Source organism: Physella acuta, unplaced genomic scaffold (assembly GCF_028476545.2).
Source record: "Physella acuta isolate Inbredline_101_S28 unplaced genomic scaffold, ASM2847654v3 ptg001078l, whole genome shotgun sequence".
NCBI lineage: Eukaryota > Metazoa > Mollusca > Gastropoda > Physidae > Physella > Physella acuta.
Window position 1 is genome coordinate 143358 of NW_026732595.1, and position 22176 is coordinate 165533.

The window sequence follows — 22176 nt, forward strand, 5'->3', positions numbered from 1 at the left end:
TTAAAAATAGAATAAAATCTCGTAGACAAATTAATTGCACACCAAGTGAACGTGAAATAAAAAAGCGCATAATAGTGCGCAATATTATTATTACTTTTAAAATTTACATTAGTTTTTTGAGAAATCGGAAGTAGCGTAAAGTACTACTTCCAGTCAACGGAAATGACTCAAAATTTAACAGAAGGTAGAGAATTAGATCTTTTACTTACGTATGAAATTTCGTTTATCTATCTGAAATAGTACTCAAGTTATAGGCTTTTGAAAAATTCAAAGTAGGAAAAGTACCACTTCCGGTTATCGGAAATCGCTCAAAAGTTGATACGGATCTACGATTTTGATTAAATACTTATATATGAAATTTCATCAACCTAGCTGTAACGGTACTCAAGTTATCGTGTTTACACACGGACAGACATACGGACAAGATTGCAAAATTATGTTTTTCCGTATCAGTGAGATGCAAAACGTCGAGATTTGCAAAAATCTCGATTTTTTTTTTTTTGCACGATTACAAGACTTTCTCTATACTTCGTATATACGAGAAAGTAAAAAGGGGAAGAAAGGCCTTAAATATTATTAGGTAAATATTGTCTTCAGGCTTCTGCTTTGCAGCTGAGATTCACAAATCAAAACTCTATTTAAAAATCGAAAGTTTAAGGTGATGTGCTTTATTTTTTAAATTGCCTCATATAAAATACGAAACCATAAGTTAACTCCCATAAAGTTCAGTCACTTAATTATAATAATATACCAAATCTGGCCCAAAAAATATTTAAAACTTCATGTTTCTGACTTACTACAAATCACTGATATCACTTTTAATTCCCTTGTTTCAACCAATGAGATGAATAGTTGTATTAGTAGGGGAGACAACAACTCTGTATTTAATTTAAACCATTTAATGTGACAGTTAAATCAGATTCTTCAGTTGTCCTATAGACAAAGAGGAATTGAAAAGGTAGTTGAATCGCTGCCAGGACTCCCTTAAATCCCCCACTTTTCTTTCAGCCCCTCTATGGTTGTGTAGGACTGTATTGTTGCAGTGTCCAGCTTGCTCAGCAAACCAAACTTTCCTTTTGGCTTTTCAAAGTCTCCATTAAATCTGGGATCACAGGGGTGGCTTGCTGGTTGCCATCTGTCAATTTAAAATATCTGTTCTTCATTTGTTGTATAAATATTTTCATTACAAATAGTTTTACATCAACATGTGTACATATTGGCAAAGTTCTTTACATAGTTAACATGTGTACAGTTAACACAGAAGCTGAGTAATAAACTAACATTTCATTAATTTGAAGTCTGACAACTAACTGTCCCATTGATATAAAATTCTCACCTGGTATCACAACTTAGCCGGGCATATTGTGTGGTGTTGGTAGTGGACATATGGACAGTTCTGTAAACAAAGAGTGATTTTATTCAGTTGAGTCGGTTATGTTTTTGGCGCATAAAAATATTTATAGGCCTATTTTGTGCTATTAAAACCCACTTTAAAATGTTTATGTTTTATGCCATTGAAACCCACTTCACCATTACAACTAAAGGGCAATAACTGCCCAGAACAAACCTCATGTTAAAGATAAGAACATCCCCTGCCCTAAAATCTGTCGTCTTCCACTGTCCACCAAACTTTTCGGTGATTTCAAAAGGATCTTCAGTTAACCAGCCGGTTCCTAGCTAGGAGTGAAAATTTGTCAGAATCAAGTGAGTATTACAACAAGCTCTAAGTTACTTCTTCAAGGTTACATTACACCCTGACAAAGATATAGCCATATACCACACTACACTTTGAGGGCAACCCCCGGAGGAATGGTTCAGAATTAGCACTTTTGCAAATGTTTGAAACTGAATTTCAGCTGATTCTTTTGCCTGTCTTGAAGATTTTGTATGTTGGCCCAGCTCAGTTGATATTTTAGAAAGAAGTCGCCGTTTAAAAAAAAAAAATAACTAAATGTGGGTGGAGGTTGTAGCAGAGGCGTAGCGACCCTTCCCGGCGCCCGGGGACAAACTTTTCGATTTGCACCCCCCCCCCCCCTCAAACTTTCGATTTCCACCCCACCCCCCCCCCCCTTCGAACTTTCGATTTGCACCCCCCTCAACCTTTCAATTTATTTTTCCAACCCATTTTGGCGCCCCCTAAGGTCGGCGCCCGGGGACATATGCCCCCCCCCTCGCTACGCTACTGGGTTGTAGTCTAAATTGTGACGTCATTTAAGGGGACAGGTTTTGCTTTTTTTAAGGAGAGGAGGGGATAATCAAAAAATGCTTTCACGCTTTTGACCCCCAATATACACACCCTGGATGACTTAACGATTTCAGTTAAAAACATGTAGACACTGTTTGTACTGGTGTTAGTTAACTTAAAAAAACCATCCAACAGACCTTTTAGTCCTATCAGTTCAGCGTCCATCTCCCCATACGTTGACTGCATTCGAGAGAAACTAAAAGAAATACGGTTTGAAAGAATAGCAATAATACAATACTATTCAGCATTCGTTGTCACTAAAATAATATTATTTTTTAATTTTTGAATATGGTGGGCCACTAGATCACCCCCCCCCCCCCACCCTTCCTCTTATTTGCAGTGAAATGTGTTTAAGTTTTTTTTTTTTTCTCTAAATCATGCAAATGGCGACAGTGGTAACTGTAAAAAAAATTGTTTTTTGTAAAAACATGAAGTATCGGGAAATATAATATTCTCTGGTTCCATATTAGTCAAATATGGGGGGGGGGGGGTAATTTGTAAATTGGAAGGAGGTAGATTCAAAGGCGTAGCGGCAGAGGCGTAGCGACCCTTCCCGGCGCCCGGGGACATACTTTCAATTTGGCGCCCCCCTCGGGAGCAAATTTTCGATTTGCACCCCCCCCCTCGAACTTTTCATTTGCACCCCCCCCCCCTCAAACTTTCGATTTGCACACCCCCCCCTCGAACTTTTCATTTGCACCCCCCCCCCCTCAAACTTTCGATTTGCACCCCCCCTCGAACTTTTCATTTGCACCCCCCCTCAAACTTTCAATTTGGCGCCCCCCCTAAGGTCGGCGCCCGGGGACATATGTCCCCCCCCCCCGCCCCCCCACCCCCCTCGCTACGCCTCTGCGTAGCGGCCCATTCTGACGCCCGTGGCGAACTATCAGTTCTTGCGCACCAACGCCCATGTATGAATAGTTAATCACGTTGGCTAACACCCCCTCCTCGACAGTTTTTATTTTAGTGTCACACAACATGTGAAGAAAATAGTTAAATAAGTCAGTAAAACCATGGGCAGTCTATTGTTGTTTTTAGCGCAATTTCCATACGGACAATTGCGATTATTAACTCGTCATTTCTGGATGGATGGATGAATGAATGGATGTGTGTCCGCAGCTTTAAGTCGTATCTCCTCCTCAACGAAGCAACATCGAGGACTAGTTCCAAAAGCAAATATGTTAAGCAAGTTCCGAGGATGATTGTGGGCCAAAAAAATTCCCGGAATTCCTTCCTGGATTTCCCGGAAAAGCCAAAAAAAAACTCGAAAAAATGCATTTTTTGGCCCATATCTCGGCAACCAGACCACTTAGCGACTTGAAACATTTACCAATCGATTCCTGCCATAATTTAGAACAATATTGCCGAAGAAAGTTTTCAAAAATACCCTTTCGTTCGGTCACAAAAAATTCTTAATATATTTTAAACTGAGCATCGTGTAGGCCTAGGATGATGTTTAAACTGAGCATCGTGTAGGCCTACTCGTTAAAATAAAACTATTTCCGTTGATATAGGTTAATATAGTTGTCTTTTTTTAGCGCAATTTCCATACTGGTTTCTATTTTGTTTTGAATTATTAAAACTACTTGTGTTGCATTATTTATTTGCTGAATATATGATTTATCTCGATTTAAAATTGTTATGGATAACATAAGGAAATTGCGCTTAAATTGTCACTAGACTTTTTATTAACTTGTTTTTTAATTTGACTGTAATGCTGTAAGTCAAATGTACGTTCTGTACTCCTCTATGCTGCAGAGTCATGGAAACTAAATAAGAAAGGAGACAGCCGACTCAGAGGCTTTGAAAGAAGATCTCTCCAACGCATCATCAGGATAAAGTGGGACGACAAAGTCCCGAACAAGGAAATATGGCGAAGGACAGGATTAAACGACATTGTCTCAGAAGTTAGAACGAGGAGATGGAGATGGCTGGGCCATGTCTTACGCATGAGGAAAAAAAGACTCCCCAACATGGCGCTGAAGTGGAACCCACCCGGAAAGAGAAATAGAGGAAGACCACTGGGAACATGGAGGAGGGAGATGGAAGAAGAAGTACAGGCTACTGGCAAAACCTGGCATGAACTAAAGTGGCTCGCCCAGGACAGGGTGGAATGGCGGAGATTTGTTGTTGATGAGGATTAAGTAAGTAAGTAAGTAATGCTGTGAGAATGAGCTTGTTTTTTCTACACCGTTTGATGCTCCCCAATCTTCGGCAGCCCCACCCGCCCTCCCCTAGCTACGCCTCTGGGTAGATTTTCCATATATGCTAAGAAAAGTGTTTCTGTTTTAGTGTAAGTTGAAAGCTGTATCGTTACCTCGGCAGACTATTAGAACCCTCACAAACGGCCAAGACGCCCATCTCAATGCTGACGTCACCAATGGGTGTCCACATCGTCAGCAGATCTTTAGAACCACGTGACATGTATACGTTGTCCACATGAGCGCCGGTAAATCCTTCATGGTGCATGGCCCTATGGGTGGGTTGGGGGGGGGGGGGGGGGGGTTAGGAGTTAAAATTTGTTTTAAAAAAAACATGCATAGTATTTTTTTTTAAAATAATGTGCAAGGTTGTGATATTAATCACTGTTTCTATTATTTGACCTATTCGATTTGAAGGCCAATGTGTAACTTTATTACTGAAAAAAAAAAAAACTTTTCATAACACGAAGTAGCGAGACCAACATCTGGGGGGGGGGGGGCGGAAAGGGGGGGGGGGTGAACATTTACTTCATGTAAGGGCTCGTTCATAAGTGACGTCTCATTCCCGGGGGTGGGGTCGGGTTTCGACTTATGTGGTAATGTGTGACGAAGTATAGTGGGGATTGTTTATGAAAATGGGACGTTACTTTAGCGGTTTAAAAGGTTGCTTTTTAAACTGAGTTATTGCAATTATTTTAATCTTTTAAAAGTCTTTTTTGTTTTATAAAAAAAAAACATGATTGTAAATTGATGAGTGTAACCAAAGCGACTATTAGTACACATTCAATAACAATTTCAGTATTAGACTTTAGACATCAGTGACGGTGGTGCTTTCAACAAAATCTTCAAGCCTATTAATAACATTAACAGATACATTGTTTTTTGCAATATTCCCTAAGAAAAGGGAAATAACTCATAAAGTCATACGTTTTAATTAAGATAAAGTCGTTAAAATAGACAAATTGCAGATAGGGGGGGGGGAACGTTACTTTTAAAAATTGTGATGAACTGGGTCTAGTTTTATGCGACAAAGTATGACAAAGGTAACGAGAGGGGGGGGGGGGGAATGAGTTGGCAAAAAAAACATGACGTCATTTATAGATGACTTATAACAGTAGAGGCCGATAAATCTGGTCACACATTCATAAATGGAAAAATAGCAATGAAATGCGCAAAGCCTGCTTACCTTAGCCACTTGTAGTCAAATGTCTTCACGTCTTCGTTAAAATATTTCTTGAAGAAAGCAAAAGCTGATAGGGAGAAAAAATCAGTTAGAAATGATTATTTTTTTAAATAAAATTAAAAACAGACACATAGTATAGAAAATAATTATTGTTTAGCCCTAATTTAAATTTTGGTTCAGTTTGACTTCATTTTTTACCAAAAATTATCATCTGTCGTTTATTACTTTCTCGTACATACGAATTAGTATAATTTGTATCAAAAATGGAAAAAAAGCGAAAGGTTAAAAAAAATATTGTATCATTTTAGTTTTCTGTTATCCCAGATTATATAGCTCTGTTTATAGTACCAAACCTCCCACAGCCCACCAATCCGAATTAAAAAATCATCCCTTGAATCATCATTCAAAAAAAAATTATAGAGAAAGTCTTGTATTGTAATCGTGATAAAAAGAAGTCGAGATTTTTGCAAGTCTCGACGTTTTGCAGCTCCCTGAATCGGAAAAACATAGTTTTGCTATCTTGTCCATATGTCTTTGTCAGTGTCTGTAAACACAAAACTTGAGTACCGTTATAGCTAGGTTGATGAAATTTCATATATAAGTATTAGATCTATATCAAAATCGTAGATCCTTATCAACTTTTGAGCGATTTCCGATAACCGGAAGTCGAACTTTTTCTACTTTGAATTTTTCAAAAGCCTAACACTTGAGTACTATTTCTGGTAGATAAATGAAATTTCACATGTAAGTAAAAGATCTAATTATCTGCCTTCTGTCAATTTTTTTTTCTGTGGAACGGAAGTAATAATTTCCGATTTCTCAAAAAAAAACAAAAACGCATGTGCTATAAAGTACTAATAATATTCCGCACTATTATGCACATTTTATTTGGCGTTCACCTGGTGTGTAATTCTTTTTTCTACGAGATTTTATTCTATTTTAAAAAGTTTAAGTATTACCCATGAGATATTTTCTCCACTGCATATATTTTCTGTCAGCCCGTTCGATGACAGAGTTCTGCAGTCCGCGCTTAACGACAGTTCACATGAAGTTTACGAACAACTAACTAAAAGGTACTCACGTCGTGTGCCCTCAAGCACGCGCAACACCGAGTCTTTGTGGGAGATCTCGTTGCGACCCTGGAGAGTTGAATAAATTAGTTTCATCCTTGTTAAATACATGGTACTAGATTAATGATAGAGCGCATTTTACTTTTCAAACACAAGCAGAGGCGTAGCGATGGGGGGGGGGGCAGGGCGGGCCATATGTCCCCGGGCGCCGACCCTAGGTGGCGCCAAAATGGGTTGAAAAAACAAATTAAAATGTCATTTTAGCTGCATTTTTGCAGTTTGAGGGAGGGGGGGGGGGGGGCTGCAAATCTAAAGATTGAGGGGGCGGGTGCAAATCGAAAGTTTGAAGGGGGGGGGGGGTGCAAATTGAAAATTAGCTCCCGAGGGTGGCGCCAAATTGAAAGTTTGTCCCCGGGCGCCGGGAAGGGTCGCTACGCCTCTGAACACAAGTAACTGTTATGTAATATATTTTATCTTTATTGCGTTAAAATATTCCAACCTGATACAAGTATGACTGGCAAATGCCAATCCCTTTCGCCCACACTCGCAAGCACCCCGTCTTTTACTCCATGATTCGCACCCCCACCAGCCCCCACATAACCTGCTCAGTGGCGTAGCGAGGTCGGGTGTCACCCGGTGCGGCACTTAATGGTGTCACCCCCTCAGAGGCGTAGCGACTCTTCCCGGGGACAAACTTTCAATTTTCGATTTGCACCCCCCCCCTCAAACTTTCGATTTGCAACACCCTCGCACTTTCGATTGATTTGCACACCCCTCCTAAAAATTTTCTCTATATATTTTACTTTTTTGCCTTGGTGTCACCCCCTAATTGATGTCACCCGGTGCGGTCCGAACCTCCGCCCCCCCCCCGCCCCTGGCTACGCCTCTGGACCTGCTAACACCCCTACCCTTACCTCCATAACAGGCAAACATCTCCATCCTTACCTCCATCACAAACACCCCCTTCCTTACCTCCATAATTGACAAACACCCCCACCCTCACCTCCATCACAAACACCCCCACCCTTACCTCCATCACAAACACCCCTTTCCTTACCTCCATAATTGACAAACACCCCTACCCTTACCTCCATCACAAACACCCCTTTCCTTACCTCCATAATTGACAAACACCCCCACCCTTACCTCCATCACAAACACCCTCACCCTCACCTCCATCACAAACACCTCCACCCTAACCTTCAATACAAACACCCCCACCCTTACCTCTATCACAGGCAAACACCCCCTTCCTTACCTCCATCACAGGCAAACACCCCCACCCTTAACTCCATAACTGGCTAACAACCCCACACTTAAACTCCATAACAGGCAAACACCCCTCCCCCCACCCTTACCTCCATAATTGGAAATCACCCCCTTCCTTACCTCCATCACAGGCAAACAACCCCACCCTTAACTCCATAACTGGCTAACACCCCCACACTTAAACTCCATAACAGGCAAACACCCCTCCCCCACCCTTACCTCCATAATTGGAAATCACCCCCACCCTTACCTCTATCACAGATAAACACCCACTTCCTTACCTCCATCACAGGCAAACACCCCCATCCTTACCTCCATCACAGACAAACACCCCTTCCTTACCTCCATAATTGACAAACACCCCCAACCCTTACCTCCATCACAAACACCCCCAACCCTTACCTCCATCACAAACACCCCCATCCTTACCTCCATCACAGACAAACACCCCCACCCTTACCTCCATCACAAACACCCCCAACCCTTACCTCCATCACAAACACCCCCATCCTTACCTCCATCACAGACAAACACCCCCACCCTTACCTCCATCACAAACACCCCCATCCTTACCTCCATCACAGACAAACACCCCCACCCTTACCTCCATCACAAACACCCCCATCCTTACCTCCATCACAGACAAACACCCCCACCCTTACCTCCATCACAAACACCCCCATCCTTACCACCATAATTGGCAAACACCCCCACCTTTACCTCCATCACAGACAAACACCCCCACCCTTACCTCCATAACAGGCAAACACCCTAACCCACATCCTTCTTTCAGTACGCCATCATTGAAAGGATGATCAGAGTCCAACTTTCCTCCGAGGCTGTCAATGTACTTCAGCACAGCCTCTCTTGCCGCGAGCACTTCCTGTCTGTCGTGAAACCCCCGGATCAGCAGATACCTGTGCGATGATCACATTTATTTAAATGCAGATGTATCTACTCGGCTAAAGATGAGCCCTATTGCTTTATTTTTTTTTTACTTTAAGGCAAAGCGTTATTTGGTGGTTTGTCACACTGTACATTATTCAAGGGCGCCACCCAATAATTATAGATATTTCAACCTGTATTTAATAATGCATTTGTATGGGTATTCTATAGAACAGTTGGAATAATCTCTTTATTACATACTTTTCTTAGGCATTCTATTAAAAGACGATGTACTTCATTCTATCAAAGACAAGCAAACTACAATTGTGAAGAAAGAGTGCAGTATCTGTACTGGATAGGGGTTTAATAAAAAGAATACGTAGAGATTGTAAACATTTGTAATTTAATTCTAAGAGAAATAATATCAAGGATGAAGGATGAAGTAGAGAGAATGCGTTTGTGTGAGTGTCAGTTTTTTTTATGCAGTAGGCGCAGTTCTTTGTGTGAAATCTTCCTGCTCGCAGTATCCACATTACACGACTGTTCCCTAACTTCCCTGCCGTAGCTGCCATGTTGTGTCTTTAGACGCTTGAGTTTGCTGAGGTTTGTCGAGGTGTTGTTGGTTCCGTTGGTTAGTTCAGTGCAGTGTTTCTTCCAGACCTTTTTCTCCGGGGGGAAAGCACTTGATATTTTGGTGTTGTAGATGACTCGCTGTATTGTGACCCCTGTTGCTATTGGTGTTGTAGATGAGTGACTGTATTATGACCCCTGTTGCTAATGGTGTTGTGGGTGACTGACTGTATTGTGACCCCTGTTGCTATTGATGTTGTAGATGAGTGGCTGTATTGTGATCCTGTTGTTATTGATGTTGTAGATGACTGCTTGTATTGTGACCCCTGTTGCTATTGGTGTTGTAGATGACTGGCTGTATTGTGACCCCTGTTGCTATTGGTGTTGTAGATGAGTGGCTGTATTGTGATCCTGTTGTTATTGATGTTGTAGATGACTGCTTGTATTGTGACCCCTGTTGCTATTGGTGTTGTAGATGACTGGCTGTATTGTGACCCCTGTTGCTATTGGTGTTGTAGATGAGTGGCTGTATTGTGATCCTGTTGTTATTGATGTTGTAGATGACTGCTTGTATTGTGACCCCTGTTGCTATTGGTGTTGTAGATGACTGGCTGTATTGTGACCCCTGTTGCTATTGGTGTTGTAGATGAGTGGCTGTATTGTGATCCTGTTGTTATTGATGTTGTAGATGACTGCTTGTATTGTGACCCCTGTTGCTATTGGTGTTGTAGATGACTGGCTGTATTGTGACCCCTGTTGCTATTGGTGTTGTAGATGACTGGCTGTATTGTGACCCCTGTTGCTATTGGTGTTGTTGTGTCTTCGGCGGATTGTGGTGCTGGGTTGTGGTTGTCGATTGATGTGTGGTTGCTTGCAGTGTTGTGCGGAAGTACAGTGTTGACATACTTGATTTCTATCTGGGAAGGCTATGAGTTTGTCGCTGGATTTATTCGTGTAATTTATTTTAATGTAATGTGGGATGGTGGATGGTTTCTCAGGGAAAATGTTGAAGTTGCTATCGTTGGTGTGCGGGATGGCGTTTATTGAAGGTTCTAAGTACTTGCTTGAGTCTATCTTCGCAATGTGAGGGGGTGGGACCCATCTGGGTGTGCCTTTGACGCTGTTTCATGTGTGGAGAATTAACGTAGAGTGTATGGTCCATGCGTCTTGGTGGTGGTGTTCATTGCTGTGATATCGAAGCTATCAGAAAATAAATACCATTATCTTCCCTCCCGTAGTTGATTAGTTCGATCTGGTGGTAGCTGATTAGTTGTCTTGTAAGTCCACACAGTCCACGGAGACTTTGTTTCCCTCTGGAGTTGATGTACACTTGCATAGTTGTTGTTGGGTGGAACTTTAGAGCAGTAGTTCCCAACCTTTTTCGAGTGGCGACCCCCTTTTATAAAAATTAAGTGACCCGCGACCCCCATAGAATTAAAAAGCCGAAATTAGTATGGAAATTAATAAGCACTAAAATAACATTTTCTAGTAGACTTTCAATATGAACTACTCTTGATAACTGTATTAATACCATGAGTAAAATTGCTTAATATTCACTAAACATTCGCAGTTAATTTTTTTTTCAAGTATTTTTTTTTGTTAACACCAACCTAAGTCATTATCATTATCTTAATTTTGTTTTTAATCGAAAAATAGTGTTGAAAATCTATTCTCAAAAAGTCAATCAATTTTACGTTTGGGTATGAATGGTGATTACTACACCAAAATTGAGTGTGCAGTTTTTTTATCTTACGCGGAATCATTCTACAAATCAAAGAATTCATCTTGTAATTCATCGTGAATGCTGGCAACATCGAGGGAAGAAGAGAATGGATAATGCGTCAATGCAGATTCTTTTTTTTTTTTCAGCTCAGAGAAATAGCGCTGCAGTTCGTTTTCACTTGATTCAAGATGCCCAGAAATTTCTTCCTTCAAAATTTCAATTATCCCACAATTAGATTCATCTACCACACTGCAGAGTTTCTCAAATTTACAATATTTCCAAGATTTATTTTCTTCGCCGATTTTGCAGCTTTGATAAAAATGCCCCGAGATAATCATGGAAAGTGATAATATTCGTTCATTTTCCCTGAAGCTTCAGGTTATGCTTATGTTGATGTTCGAACACATCTGCTAGGTATGATACTCTCTCCAACCACTCTATGTCGTTTTAAGTATACCAAAAGGTCTTGTTTCCTTTGCATTTCCAAGAACAATTTGATTTCAGATTTCAATTCAAAAACACGATTCACATCAATTCGTTTGACAACCAGCGCACTGTAGGGTAGAAGAGCAGAACCTCGTGATCTTTATTCAGGTCTTTGCTCAGTTCTTTGAAGGCTCCAGATTTTATATAATTTACCACTTATACCAGCAATGGAGTCTTGATGGCGATTGGTGAGGGCAGTGGTTAGGGAGCTAAATCTTTTCTGCTTTCTGAAAGCCCGATTTTGACCTAAACATAGATGGTGCACCATCCCTACAAACCCTCACAGCCGTTTTAAACAATTTTAATCATCCAATTTAAAAAAAAAACGTATTTTTTTTTCTCCATGCTATCTTCACAAAAGAGCAACTCTTCTTTGCTATCATCTGAATGAATATAGACACAGACAAGCAACTGCGAACACGAACTCGCGTCTCTTGATTTATCAACTTGAAAAGCAAACAATGGTGAAAGTTTAATTTCAATAAAAATGTGTTATTTAACATCTACGGACATGAAAGAATTAATTTCACCATCTTCAACATGCAGCGTTTGATGAGATTTTCTCCTATCGTGTTTTTTTTGTTTTTTTTTTATTGGCATTTTCTGTCGCGACTTCATGTAATGCTTGCACTAATGCTGTGTTTCCTTGGTGAAAACTTCCTGTTCGATCAAGTCTCTGACGTTTGCGACTAGCTTCTTACCGACGAAAGAATTCCATATGTTTTTTGGTGTGTTTCAAATGACTCGTCTCAAATGACGTTTTAGTTTTGAAGATTTAATAAACTCGTGACTGAGAACAACTTTGTACAGTACGCTTTGCTTCTTCTCTATTCCCTTTCCAGTGCTGTTAGTAAAGCCGAATTTCAAACATTCTTCTAAATATTTATGTTTTGTTTCAAATTACTAAGGTTTAGTATACCAGTTGGCGACCCCCCAGAAAGCCCGTCGAGGGGGGTCGCGAACCCCAGGTTGGGAACCCGTGCTTTAGAGACAACCTTTGGGAGCTTGATAAAGGTCCAAATTTCTTTATAACACTTTTTAACCGTCGAATTGACACTATCACAAAATGGAGAAAAGTGAATTGGTTTAGCAGGCAGATACAACACTTCGTAAACGATCAGAAGTTTTATTTAAAAATAAAATTATAAAATATAAAAATAGCTTTTTATTATTTGAATATTAAAAATATATAATGCAATTTTAAAAACAAAAGCGTGTCTTAAAGCCGCTTTTATTTAAATTTAGTGCTCAGGGCTTTATGCGTTAAATACAACCAGTATTTTAGTATCTTAAAAAAACATTTCGCTTAACAATTCGTTGTTTTTTACTTTCTCGTATATACGAAGTATAGAGAAAGTCTTGTAATCGTGCAAAAAAAAAAAATCGAGATTTTTGCAAATCTCGACGTTTTACATCTCACTGATACGGAAAAACATAATTTTGCAATCTTGTCCGTATGTCTGTGTGTCTGTGTGTGTGTCTGTGTGTGTGTGTGTCCGTGTGTAAACACGATAACTTGAGTACCGTTACAGCTAGGTTGATGAAATTTCATATACAAGTATTTTATCAAAATCGTAGATCCGTATCAACTTTTGAGCGATTTCGGATAACCGGAAGTGGTACTTTTTCTACTTTGAATTTTTCAAAAGCCTATAACTTGAGTACTATTTCAGATAGATAAATGAAATTTGATATGTAAGTAAAAGATCTAATTCTCTACCTTCTGTCAAATTTTGAGAATTTTTCGTTGACTGGAAGTACTTATTTACGCTACTTCCGATTTCTCAAAAAACTAATGTAAATTTTAAAAGTACTAATAATATTGCGCACTATTATGCGCTTTTTTATTCGCGTTCACTTGGTGTGCAATTAATTTGTCTACGAGATTTTATTCTATTTTTAAAACTTTAAGTATTTAAAATGGATTAAAAATCATGTCTATAGCCCGAGTTCCCATCCCCTGTTATTTTATATAAGAATATTCGAGAAAGTTTAGGGGAGATCACTCCCGGTTTATTTTGTTTTGTTGACTCAAAGAATTGCATTATACATTATTTCCCTTTTCACATGGGACATAACTAAGAGCTTTTCGTTCGAAACTTCACTAATATTATTCTTTTTACTTTCTCCTATACGAAGTATTGTGACCGTGCACAACAATTAAATGAATTTTTGAAAGTTTCCGCCGTTTTACACCTCACTACTTTATCGTATAGGAAAAATAAAGGATGTATTGTAATCTTGCAAAAAAAATATCTAAATCGAGATTTTGACACATTTTGACAATAATTCACATTTTGGTTTTGCAATTTTGTCCGTGTCTGTCTACAATTTGGTAATTATAAATTCTAAAAATAAAATTTATGAATAAAGTAGTTCTGAGTCATTATTTAGTGTATATATATATATATATATATATATATATATATATATATATATATATATATATATATATATATATATATATATATATATCCATTCCTTCTTAATGAAGTTGACTAAAATACGACAAAAATAAAACATTTGCTTTAAACCCCGATCCGTAGCTTGCGATCTCCTAAAGGCCCTAATCTTAGACTATGGTCGACCCTCAATCGTGAAACTTACCATCCGTGACCAACAGTCAGTTCTCCGCCTTCGCGTATTATTTAAAAATATGTTTATCTCGCTCTATTAAAATTTAATTTAGTAATCTTTTAATTAACTTATTATAATTACTATTTTAATATCTAATGTCTAATGAGCTTGAAAATAAAATACTATCGTGTTGTCTTCGGAGACGAATGTATATTGAAAGTAAATATAATCGCTGCATTAGAAGTGGATGAAAAATGAATTACAAGATATGTTACAAACCCACATACAAACAGACAGTGTTTCTTCCAGACTTTTTTCTCCGGAGGGGGGGGGGGCACTTGAAATTTTCAGGGGGGGCGGTAGACTTTCTTCGGGGGGCGGGCAGTATATATATATAAAAGTATATATTTTCTAAATAAATTATATAAATTTCATTTGGTCCGGGGGGGGGGGGGGGCGGTAAAAAAAATTCTGGGGGGGGGGGGGCGAGAGATGCCTGGAAGAAACTCTGCAAACATAGATAGTTAACTACATATAAGCTACATAAAAGCTAGTTTAAAAATAAAAAGCCCCACATTTTCGGAGATTTCCGTTTCACAATATATTCTCGTTTTGGACAAAAACTCACAGCTGTTGGCCTCTAGCATGGGTTATTAAGTGTTAAATATTTTCTCCTGAAAGTTTAAATTTAACCCACCTACCCTTTGTCAGTCATTTCCTGGTGTAGGGCACCAACATCGTCCAAAAGATGGTTACAACTGTCCATAACCTGCAGCACATCGGAAGGAAAAGGGACTATCCTTTGACCCAGTTTCACATAACGTTGATCTGTCGCCATTTTATTCGCCTATTTTCTCTGCTGAAAAATGTTCTTATGACTTTGTGCATCCATATATAACAACTGTAATTACGCTGAATAAAAGACAGTTCCCTTCCTTTCCCTACTGAGAATTGCTTACCGATATTTTCAGCCGTGTAAGTTAAGACACGTAAGCGGCATGCAGACGAGATCTTGTAAACTGAGTTGCCCTCCGATTGATAGTGATGTTCTTTGGACTTGATTAACGGTTCATTCTAAGATAATAGCTGGTCGTGGACAAAGGATGTAACAAACACGATATGTTGTTTAAAAATTATTCACACTACTTATACTGCCATGGGTTTGTAGGGAGCAGAGCAGTGTTTCTTCCAGACTTTTTTCTCCGGGGGGGGGGGGGGGGGCACTTGAAATCTTCGGGCGGGGGGGGGGGGTAGACTTTCTTCGGGGGGGGGGGGCTGACACTGTTAAAAGTATATTTTTTCTATATAAATTATTTAAAGTTCATTTCGTTCGGGGGGGGGGGGTAGAATTTTATCGATGCCTGGAAGAAACTCTGGAGTAGAGCCGTCCCAATAATAGACTTATGGCAGGGGCGTAGCGAGGGGGGGGCGGGGGGTGCGGACCGCACCGGGTGACACCATTTAGGGGGGTGACACCAAGGCAAAAAATAGCAAAATATATAGAGAAAAACTCGAGGGGGGGGGGGGGTGCAAATCGAAAGTTTGAGGGGGGGGGGGTGCAAATCGAAAACTTGAGGGGGGGGGTGTAAAATCGAAAGTTTGAGGGGGGGGGTGCAAATCGAAAGTTTGAGGGGGGGGGTGTAAATCGGAAATTTGAAAGTTTGTCCCTGGGAAGGGTCTCTATGCCTCTGGGGGGTGACACCATTAAGTGCCGCACCGGGTGACACCCGACCTCGCTACGCCACTGGACTTATGTGTCAACATTGTCACGTGAAGGTATGCGCGTATGAGGGGTGTTTGTGTAGCCTACTATAAATATTAAATAGTTTACCCATAAAGAGCATAGTGAGGGGTTTTGTGATTGGTGGTCTCAGGACAATTCAGCAATCACCTGTTGCTGATTCTTCTTAAAGTGACTGCTATATGCCATATTGTATATGTTTTAAACAAAAATACATATAGTCATATGGCTATATATCTAACCATTACACGGAAAACCCTGTCATTTGATAACGGTCTTTTTTATCGATCCCCAACACACACATACACACACATCACCGTCACAAATGACACAACACTTCAACATAATTTGCTGAGGTGGGATTCTGGAGTTTCTGTTTTAGAGTATGATTTCCCACTACTTCCAGTCTTGTGAATGGGGGGGGGGGGGTGAGGATTTTTTTTTGTTTCTCTTCTTTCTTTCTGAAATTAGAGCAGCTGATTTCCTGATTGCTCTTATTGGTTGTGTTTTCATAGCTCCTGTCATAATTCTCAGTCCAATATTCTTAGTTTGTTGATTTTGCTAACATTTTTTTTTACTGCTGAGCCCCCATCTGTTGCGTTATATTCCAGTGTTTGCCTGACATAGACCTAGCTGGTGTACGTTTTTTTAGGATGTAAGAATGTAATGATGATTGTTGATTGACTCCCAGTCTGTGCCTGTTAGTTTTCTCATTACTTTAAGTAGTTTAATTCATTTACTTTGGTTATTTTCAGTTTGCTTATCCATGGAAGTCGAGTGTCGAAAGTGACGCTAGGTAAGTGGGGTAGTCATTAATTTTCTAGCACTGAGTCGGATGTTTTGTTGGTAATGTGAAGATTGAGTGAGCTGTTGTTGTTTTTTTTTTACGTTAATATGCAAACCCCAGTTTTGGCACATTTACTGAGCTCGGGTGTCACCCTGTGCGGGAACTCACGGTGTCAACCCCCCCCCCCCCGAAAGAAACCTGTTATATATATATATATATATATATATATATATATATATATATATATATATATATATATATATATAGTTGCAGTTGGTGATATCCCCTTCCCATTTTGCCTAACGGCGTTAATTTGTGCGCACAATCCACAGTCATATTAACTCATGTGGGAAAGCATCGTTTTCATCGTAATATCGTAAGTCATTAGATTTTGGTGTCACCCCCTCTACTGTTGTTGATACTAAACAAGCCTTTATTACTCTCTAAATTTTGCAGTTGGTGTCACCCCCCCCCCCCCTCCCGAATGATTGTTTTAAAGTGTAGTTAATAGTACAGATGGTTATCTATTGTGAGTTATTAATACAGTTTGATTAACTCATATTAATCATTAATTGAACTGGCAAAAAGCATATTTCTTCTATATAGTTTGCAATTTTTCGCCATGGTATCACTATCACCTCATAAATGGTGTCACCTTGTTCGTTCCGCACCCACCAACTCCGCATCACGACGCCTCTGGCAGCAAGTACCATAAGGCATAAGGTGTAATGGTGTATGGTTTATCAAATTATGACGTTTCCCACTGTAACACTCTTTTAAAGTTAAAATTTCTTCATAATTAAACTTCTAATTTGTCTTATTTATTGAAATAAACCAAGAACAAGATTACTTTCAACTTTCATCGTTAATATTAATATTTTTAACAATGTGTTTGGAATTATTTGTTCTAGATCTAGATGTACATTACATCTGGACATCTAGTATGACCGAGTTACTTAAAATTTTGGAGTCTTGAAAATGGCGATCAAAACATGCACAGTTGACCTGTCAAAGTTATTTTTACGTTTACGCAGTTGCTCTCTTCTTTTTAATGGTAAATATAAAATGTTTGTAGCCAAAGTTTCTTGAATAAGAGTTGTTATTGCCCAATGTCCAACAGACCATAAATTACCGTGGAGTTCCTTACATGTCCGTGAACCGTCTCGTCTGACTCTCGGAACTCTGGAAGTCATGATAAAATTTAATTTTATTATTTTGGTTAGACCAAAGTTTTTAACATTATTTCACATTTTTAGGATGATTTGTTTTGGAAGTTACAAAAAATTTTCAAAGTTTCATTCAATATTATTAGATCTAAGTTTTTAAACAATTGTATTTGTATTTAAATACTATTATTATTAAAACTTTTCAATAAGCCTAAAAAATAAAGACTAGATCTAGCGAAGTGGCTATTCGGACCCGGGTCATAATAGCCCCGGCCGCTATTAGGACCCGGGTCCCTATAGCCTTGGCTGCTATACTGACACGGCATTGTTCATTACACACTCGTACAACCGGTAATAAAATAATACCTTTTATGATTTATGTTTAATTTTTCTTGTGGATTTGCTAGTATTTTGTTGTGTTTTAATCTAATTAGCTACGCGGATTTGCTATCGTTAGTTCTTGTCACAAGACTTGTGTTGCTATTTCTAAATACCATAGATTTAGCTGTATATACAAAATCATTAAATATTAATTAATTTTGTGAAATGTCGTAGTTGAGTGGAGAACACAGTGCCTCCCGCATCTCGATCAGCTACGGGATCGGAACCGATCTAATCTCTTGTTTTTGCAAGAAGTAATGTGTATTTAACTAAGTTTAATGTTCAATCTTGATAGCTGAGTAGTTTGCATAGGTGACCCTTTTTTAAATTGTTTTTTTTTTTAGTTTATATATTTTGTTTCTAGATTTAGGTTTTTAAACACACCAATTATAAATATTGTTGCTCCATTCTCCATTGATCACCCGCTCACATTTTCTCATCAGTGCGAGAAAAATACCAACACAGTCTAGCTAGGGTCACTGTGAGTTCAGCTTGGTTCAGATGTGAAGAATGTAGGCGTATAGCATACGTCATAGCAAGACCATTGCTTTGAACTCGTCGAGATTTGTCATCGTAGTCGCCCCACTCTAACTTACAGATGACCGCTGTTTATAGATCTGTAGCAAATCTTGCTCACAAACACTGCTGTTTAAAGTTAATTTCTGGCCTATATTGATATATTTAGCCATTGATTTTGGTTTATTATTCAGTTATCTATAGCCTAATATTTGACATATCTATAGCCTAATATATCACAATATATCTATTAATTAAAGCCTTAACAATGAGACAACTGTTTCGCCTATTTCTAGCCTTGGCTGATTTTACGCACCTAAAACGATAGATTACCCATATTTTAATTCAATTTAATTGTTTATTTTATTATAAATATAGGGCTAACTAGGCCCTATAATTTTTTTTTTTATTTATTAGTTTCAATAGATAGGCCTAATAGTAATAGTATTTAAAGTTTTAGCTTTTAGTTTTGAGAGTCTAAGTGGCTTAAAGTCTTAAGTAATTTTAGTTTTTAACTTTGCAAACCTCTTGAGGAAAATAAACTGAAATTTTTATGCCTGCTTGATTCTTCTTCAATCTAAACTTGGATGATAAATGTCTCAAAACTTTTTCTGCCTCTAGAACAGTCTACATTCTCTATTATAATTTGCCAAATTTTAAAGGAAACGGCACATTTAATTTAATGACTATTTAATTAATTTTGTGTATAAAACAGAAATGTGCAGTTCTTATTATTCATTATACTTTATAGTTTACACTCCATACTAGCAAACCACCCCACTTCTCATGGTTGCCAAATTAGGGACAAAGGTAACACAGTCTATTTCATCACAACTCTGTGTGGTGATTTTCAGTTGACATTTTCAGAGATATGTATGATGAAGATGAAAGAGGTTTATTTGATGATTAATGTAACAAAATAATAAGATTGTAGGCCTACTTTTGGTTATTGCAATTGATTGGAGATTGATTATTTTAAAATTAAGCTGATAGAGGAGCTGTGCTGGCCTTTATCTCATGCCAGCCTCAAACACTTTCATTTTAAGTTGTCGTAGTGATATAATTCTAAACTTGGAACCGAACCATTGACAGTCAGCTATACATTAGTGACAATTTCTGTGTCAAAAAAAATTTAGACATATATCTTAAAAGTAGTTTTCTAAATATCCGCTAAAAGTCATAAACTTTTCACATAAAACTTGTGGAATATGGCCAGCAGTCTTCCTTACAAAACAGCCACTTTTGTATCATGTTTTTTTTCCCTACTTTCTTTTAGGGCCATCAACAACAGACAGACATTTTCACAGTAATACTTTAGGAAAAGCATGTCACTTGCAGAAATCCTGTTTGCAGAATCTTCCAAGGCACCGCAATTCACCAACATACAGCTTTCCTTTGTGGAATTCTCGACGCTTGAAAAGCACTGCACTTTCAGACAGTATAGTCAGCTGGCCGTTGGGGTAATTTATGTTTTGTACAAAATTACTTTAACATTGTATTTGTATATGATTAATTACTGTTTTTTTCCTATTAATTATTTTTTAATGTATTTATTTCTCAAGTAAAAGATTACAATTAGTTGTTGAGGGGTTTGGACATGGTTTGTTTTTCCCTTCAGTTGTTTACTGCTTTGCCAAAATTCATCCTGTTGAAAATTCAATGATACAGAATATTACTTTAACTTAAATGCCTTTAGAAAACTGCATATTTAGTCATGTTATATTCTTTTACCCGCAGAACACTAACAGTACAGCCACTGAAATATAAAATTACTTAAAAATAAATATTTTTTAAATGTTTTAGAGCATGTGGTATTGAAGAACTGGAAGATTTTACACCTCTGACAGATGAACAATTGCAGCAAGGTACTGTGCATGAAAGTTTATTTATACTTTATTTTATTCTATTTGTTAAGTGATTTGTAAATTGTACATTGGTTTTGACTGCCGCTCCATATAGTTATTACTACACATTAAAATAATCGCACAAATACAGCATTTGTTACACATTTACTGAATGAAGGGAGCTAAACTATAACTTTAATCAGGTATAGGGGAACAAATCAACAAAAGCCTTGAACTAGGTGAAGCAGGGAGATTATTTGCTGTAGTGTATGTCAGAGGGCACCAGCATAAAGTCACAACAGAAGATGTTATTATTGTTAAACATGATTTCCCTCCTAATGTTGGAGACAGAATACGTTTGGAAAAAGTAAGCAAATAATTGGTGTTTTATGTTTAATTCAATACTAATGTGTTAGTTAAATACTCAAATTTTGTGGTTTCTAAACATTGTAAAGGAAGAGGTTTTGATATCATATTTTCAGTTTAAAAACCTATAATATTTTATCTTTTTTCTGGGATGGTGATTATCAAGTAGTGCACATCTGTAGGTTTGTGTTGGTCATAGCTAATAGGTCCAGTTAAACCATTTTGAGTTTAAAAAAATACATGTTTCCCAATTGTATTTAGCCTTAAGGGGAAATACAAATAATTGAAGTATAATGATTAAACTATTACAGGTTCTTGTAGTAGGTGGTAAAGATTTCAGCCTTATAGGTCAACCAATGTTGAGGTGAGATTTTTAATATTATGAATAATTTTTAAAAAATTCTACAGACATTGTAAATCTTGTATTACTTTAACTACTCTTAATATCTGTACTCAACAAAAAATAAAATAAAAATTCTGCAGTTAATTACCAAAGGAGGATCTTTAATAATTTAATTATAAAATCCTAGATGCTTGCATATAGAAATTAAAATAAGATCTCAATTAGCAAGTGGAGAACTATACAAACATTATTTTTTATTTACATGCTAACAATTAGTGGCTCTAGAGAAATTAAATATTCATTAACATCCCTAAATTCAGTATGATCATCTTTTAAGTGGAAAGTTTTTTCCACCAATCTTAGGCCATAAGATAATACAAATGTTAACCAACAGGTGAACAGTTTTATTACATATCTACTAATGTTAATAACTTCTGTGTTTCAAGTCGTGATGTTGTGAGGGTGGATGCTACTGTAGTTGAAAAGACATTATCACATAACAGAGTGTGGCTGGTTTACAGGAAAAGAAAAAACTTCCAGAGGTTTCGACGTAAGTTATGCTTTTTTTTGCTATTCATTGAGGGCCATTGGGCCATTTTATTTTATCTTGTATTCATTAACAATTATATTCATAACCAAAATAATTTATTTCCAGTGTATAGAGAGTCATTTACCATGTTGGTGATTAACTCAATTCAAGTAGCAAAACTCCCCATTGAATCGGTTGGTGCCATTGAAGAAGAGCAGAAAGCGAGGATAGAATAAATAAAGGCAATTAAAAGAATAAGACCATTTCTACATTCTTGTACATTTTTTTAATTGC

The 22176-nt window shown here is 37.9% G+C and overlaps 2 protein-coding genes across 3 annotated transcripts; one reads left to right on the forward strand and one right to left on the reverse strand.

Moving 5' to 3' along the window:
• Positions 1 to 663: 663 nt before the first annotated feature.
• On the reverse strand, positions 664 to 15373 carry LOC131955550 (uncharacterized). 2 transcript variants are annotated; one of them, XM_059319707.1, is made up of 10 exons: positions 15169 to 15373; positions 14911 to 15065; positions 8720 to 8885; positions 6711 to 6768; positions 5633 to 5696; positions 4563 to 4718; positions 2383 to 2441; positions 1568 to 1673; positions 1337 to 1396; positions 664 to 1135 (listed from the first exon to the last, which is right to left on the reverse strand). In XM_059319707.1, the coding sequence occupies exons 2-10, from the start codon at positions 15045 to 15047 to the stop codon at positions 985 to 987; spliced, it is 957 nt and encodes a 318-aa protein (XP_059175690.1). In that variant the 5' UTR covers positions 15048 to 15065; positions 15169 to 15373; the 3' UTR covers positions 664 to 984. The 2 variants fall into 2 exon arrangements, with proteins under 2 accessions (XP_059175690.1, XP_059175691.1); XM_059319708.1 differs by having other exon boundaries at positions 14911 to 15068.
• Positions 15374 to 17648: 2275 nt separating this feature from the next.
• On the forward strand, positions 17649 to 22149 carry LOC131955552 (large ribosomal subunit protein bL21m). The gene is made up of 7 exons (XM_059319712.1): positions 17649 to 17791; positions 20077 to 20260; positions 20604 to 20665; positions 20848 to 21011; positions 21322 to 21374; positions 21800 to 21903; positions 22009 to 22149. The coding sequence occupies exons 1-7, from the start codon at positions 17716 to 17718 to the stop codon at positions 22116 to 22118; spliced, it is 753 nt and encodes a 250-aa protein (XP_059175695.1). The 5' UTR covers positions 17649 to 17715; the 3' UTR covers positions 22119 to 22149.
• Positions 22150 to 22176: the final 27 nt, after the last annotated feature.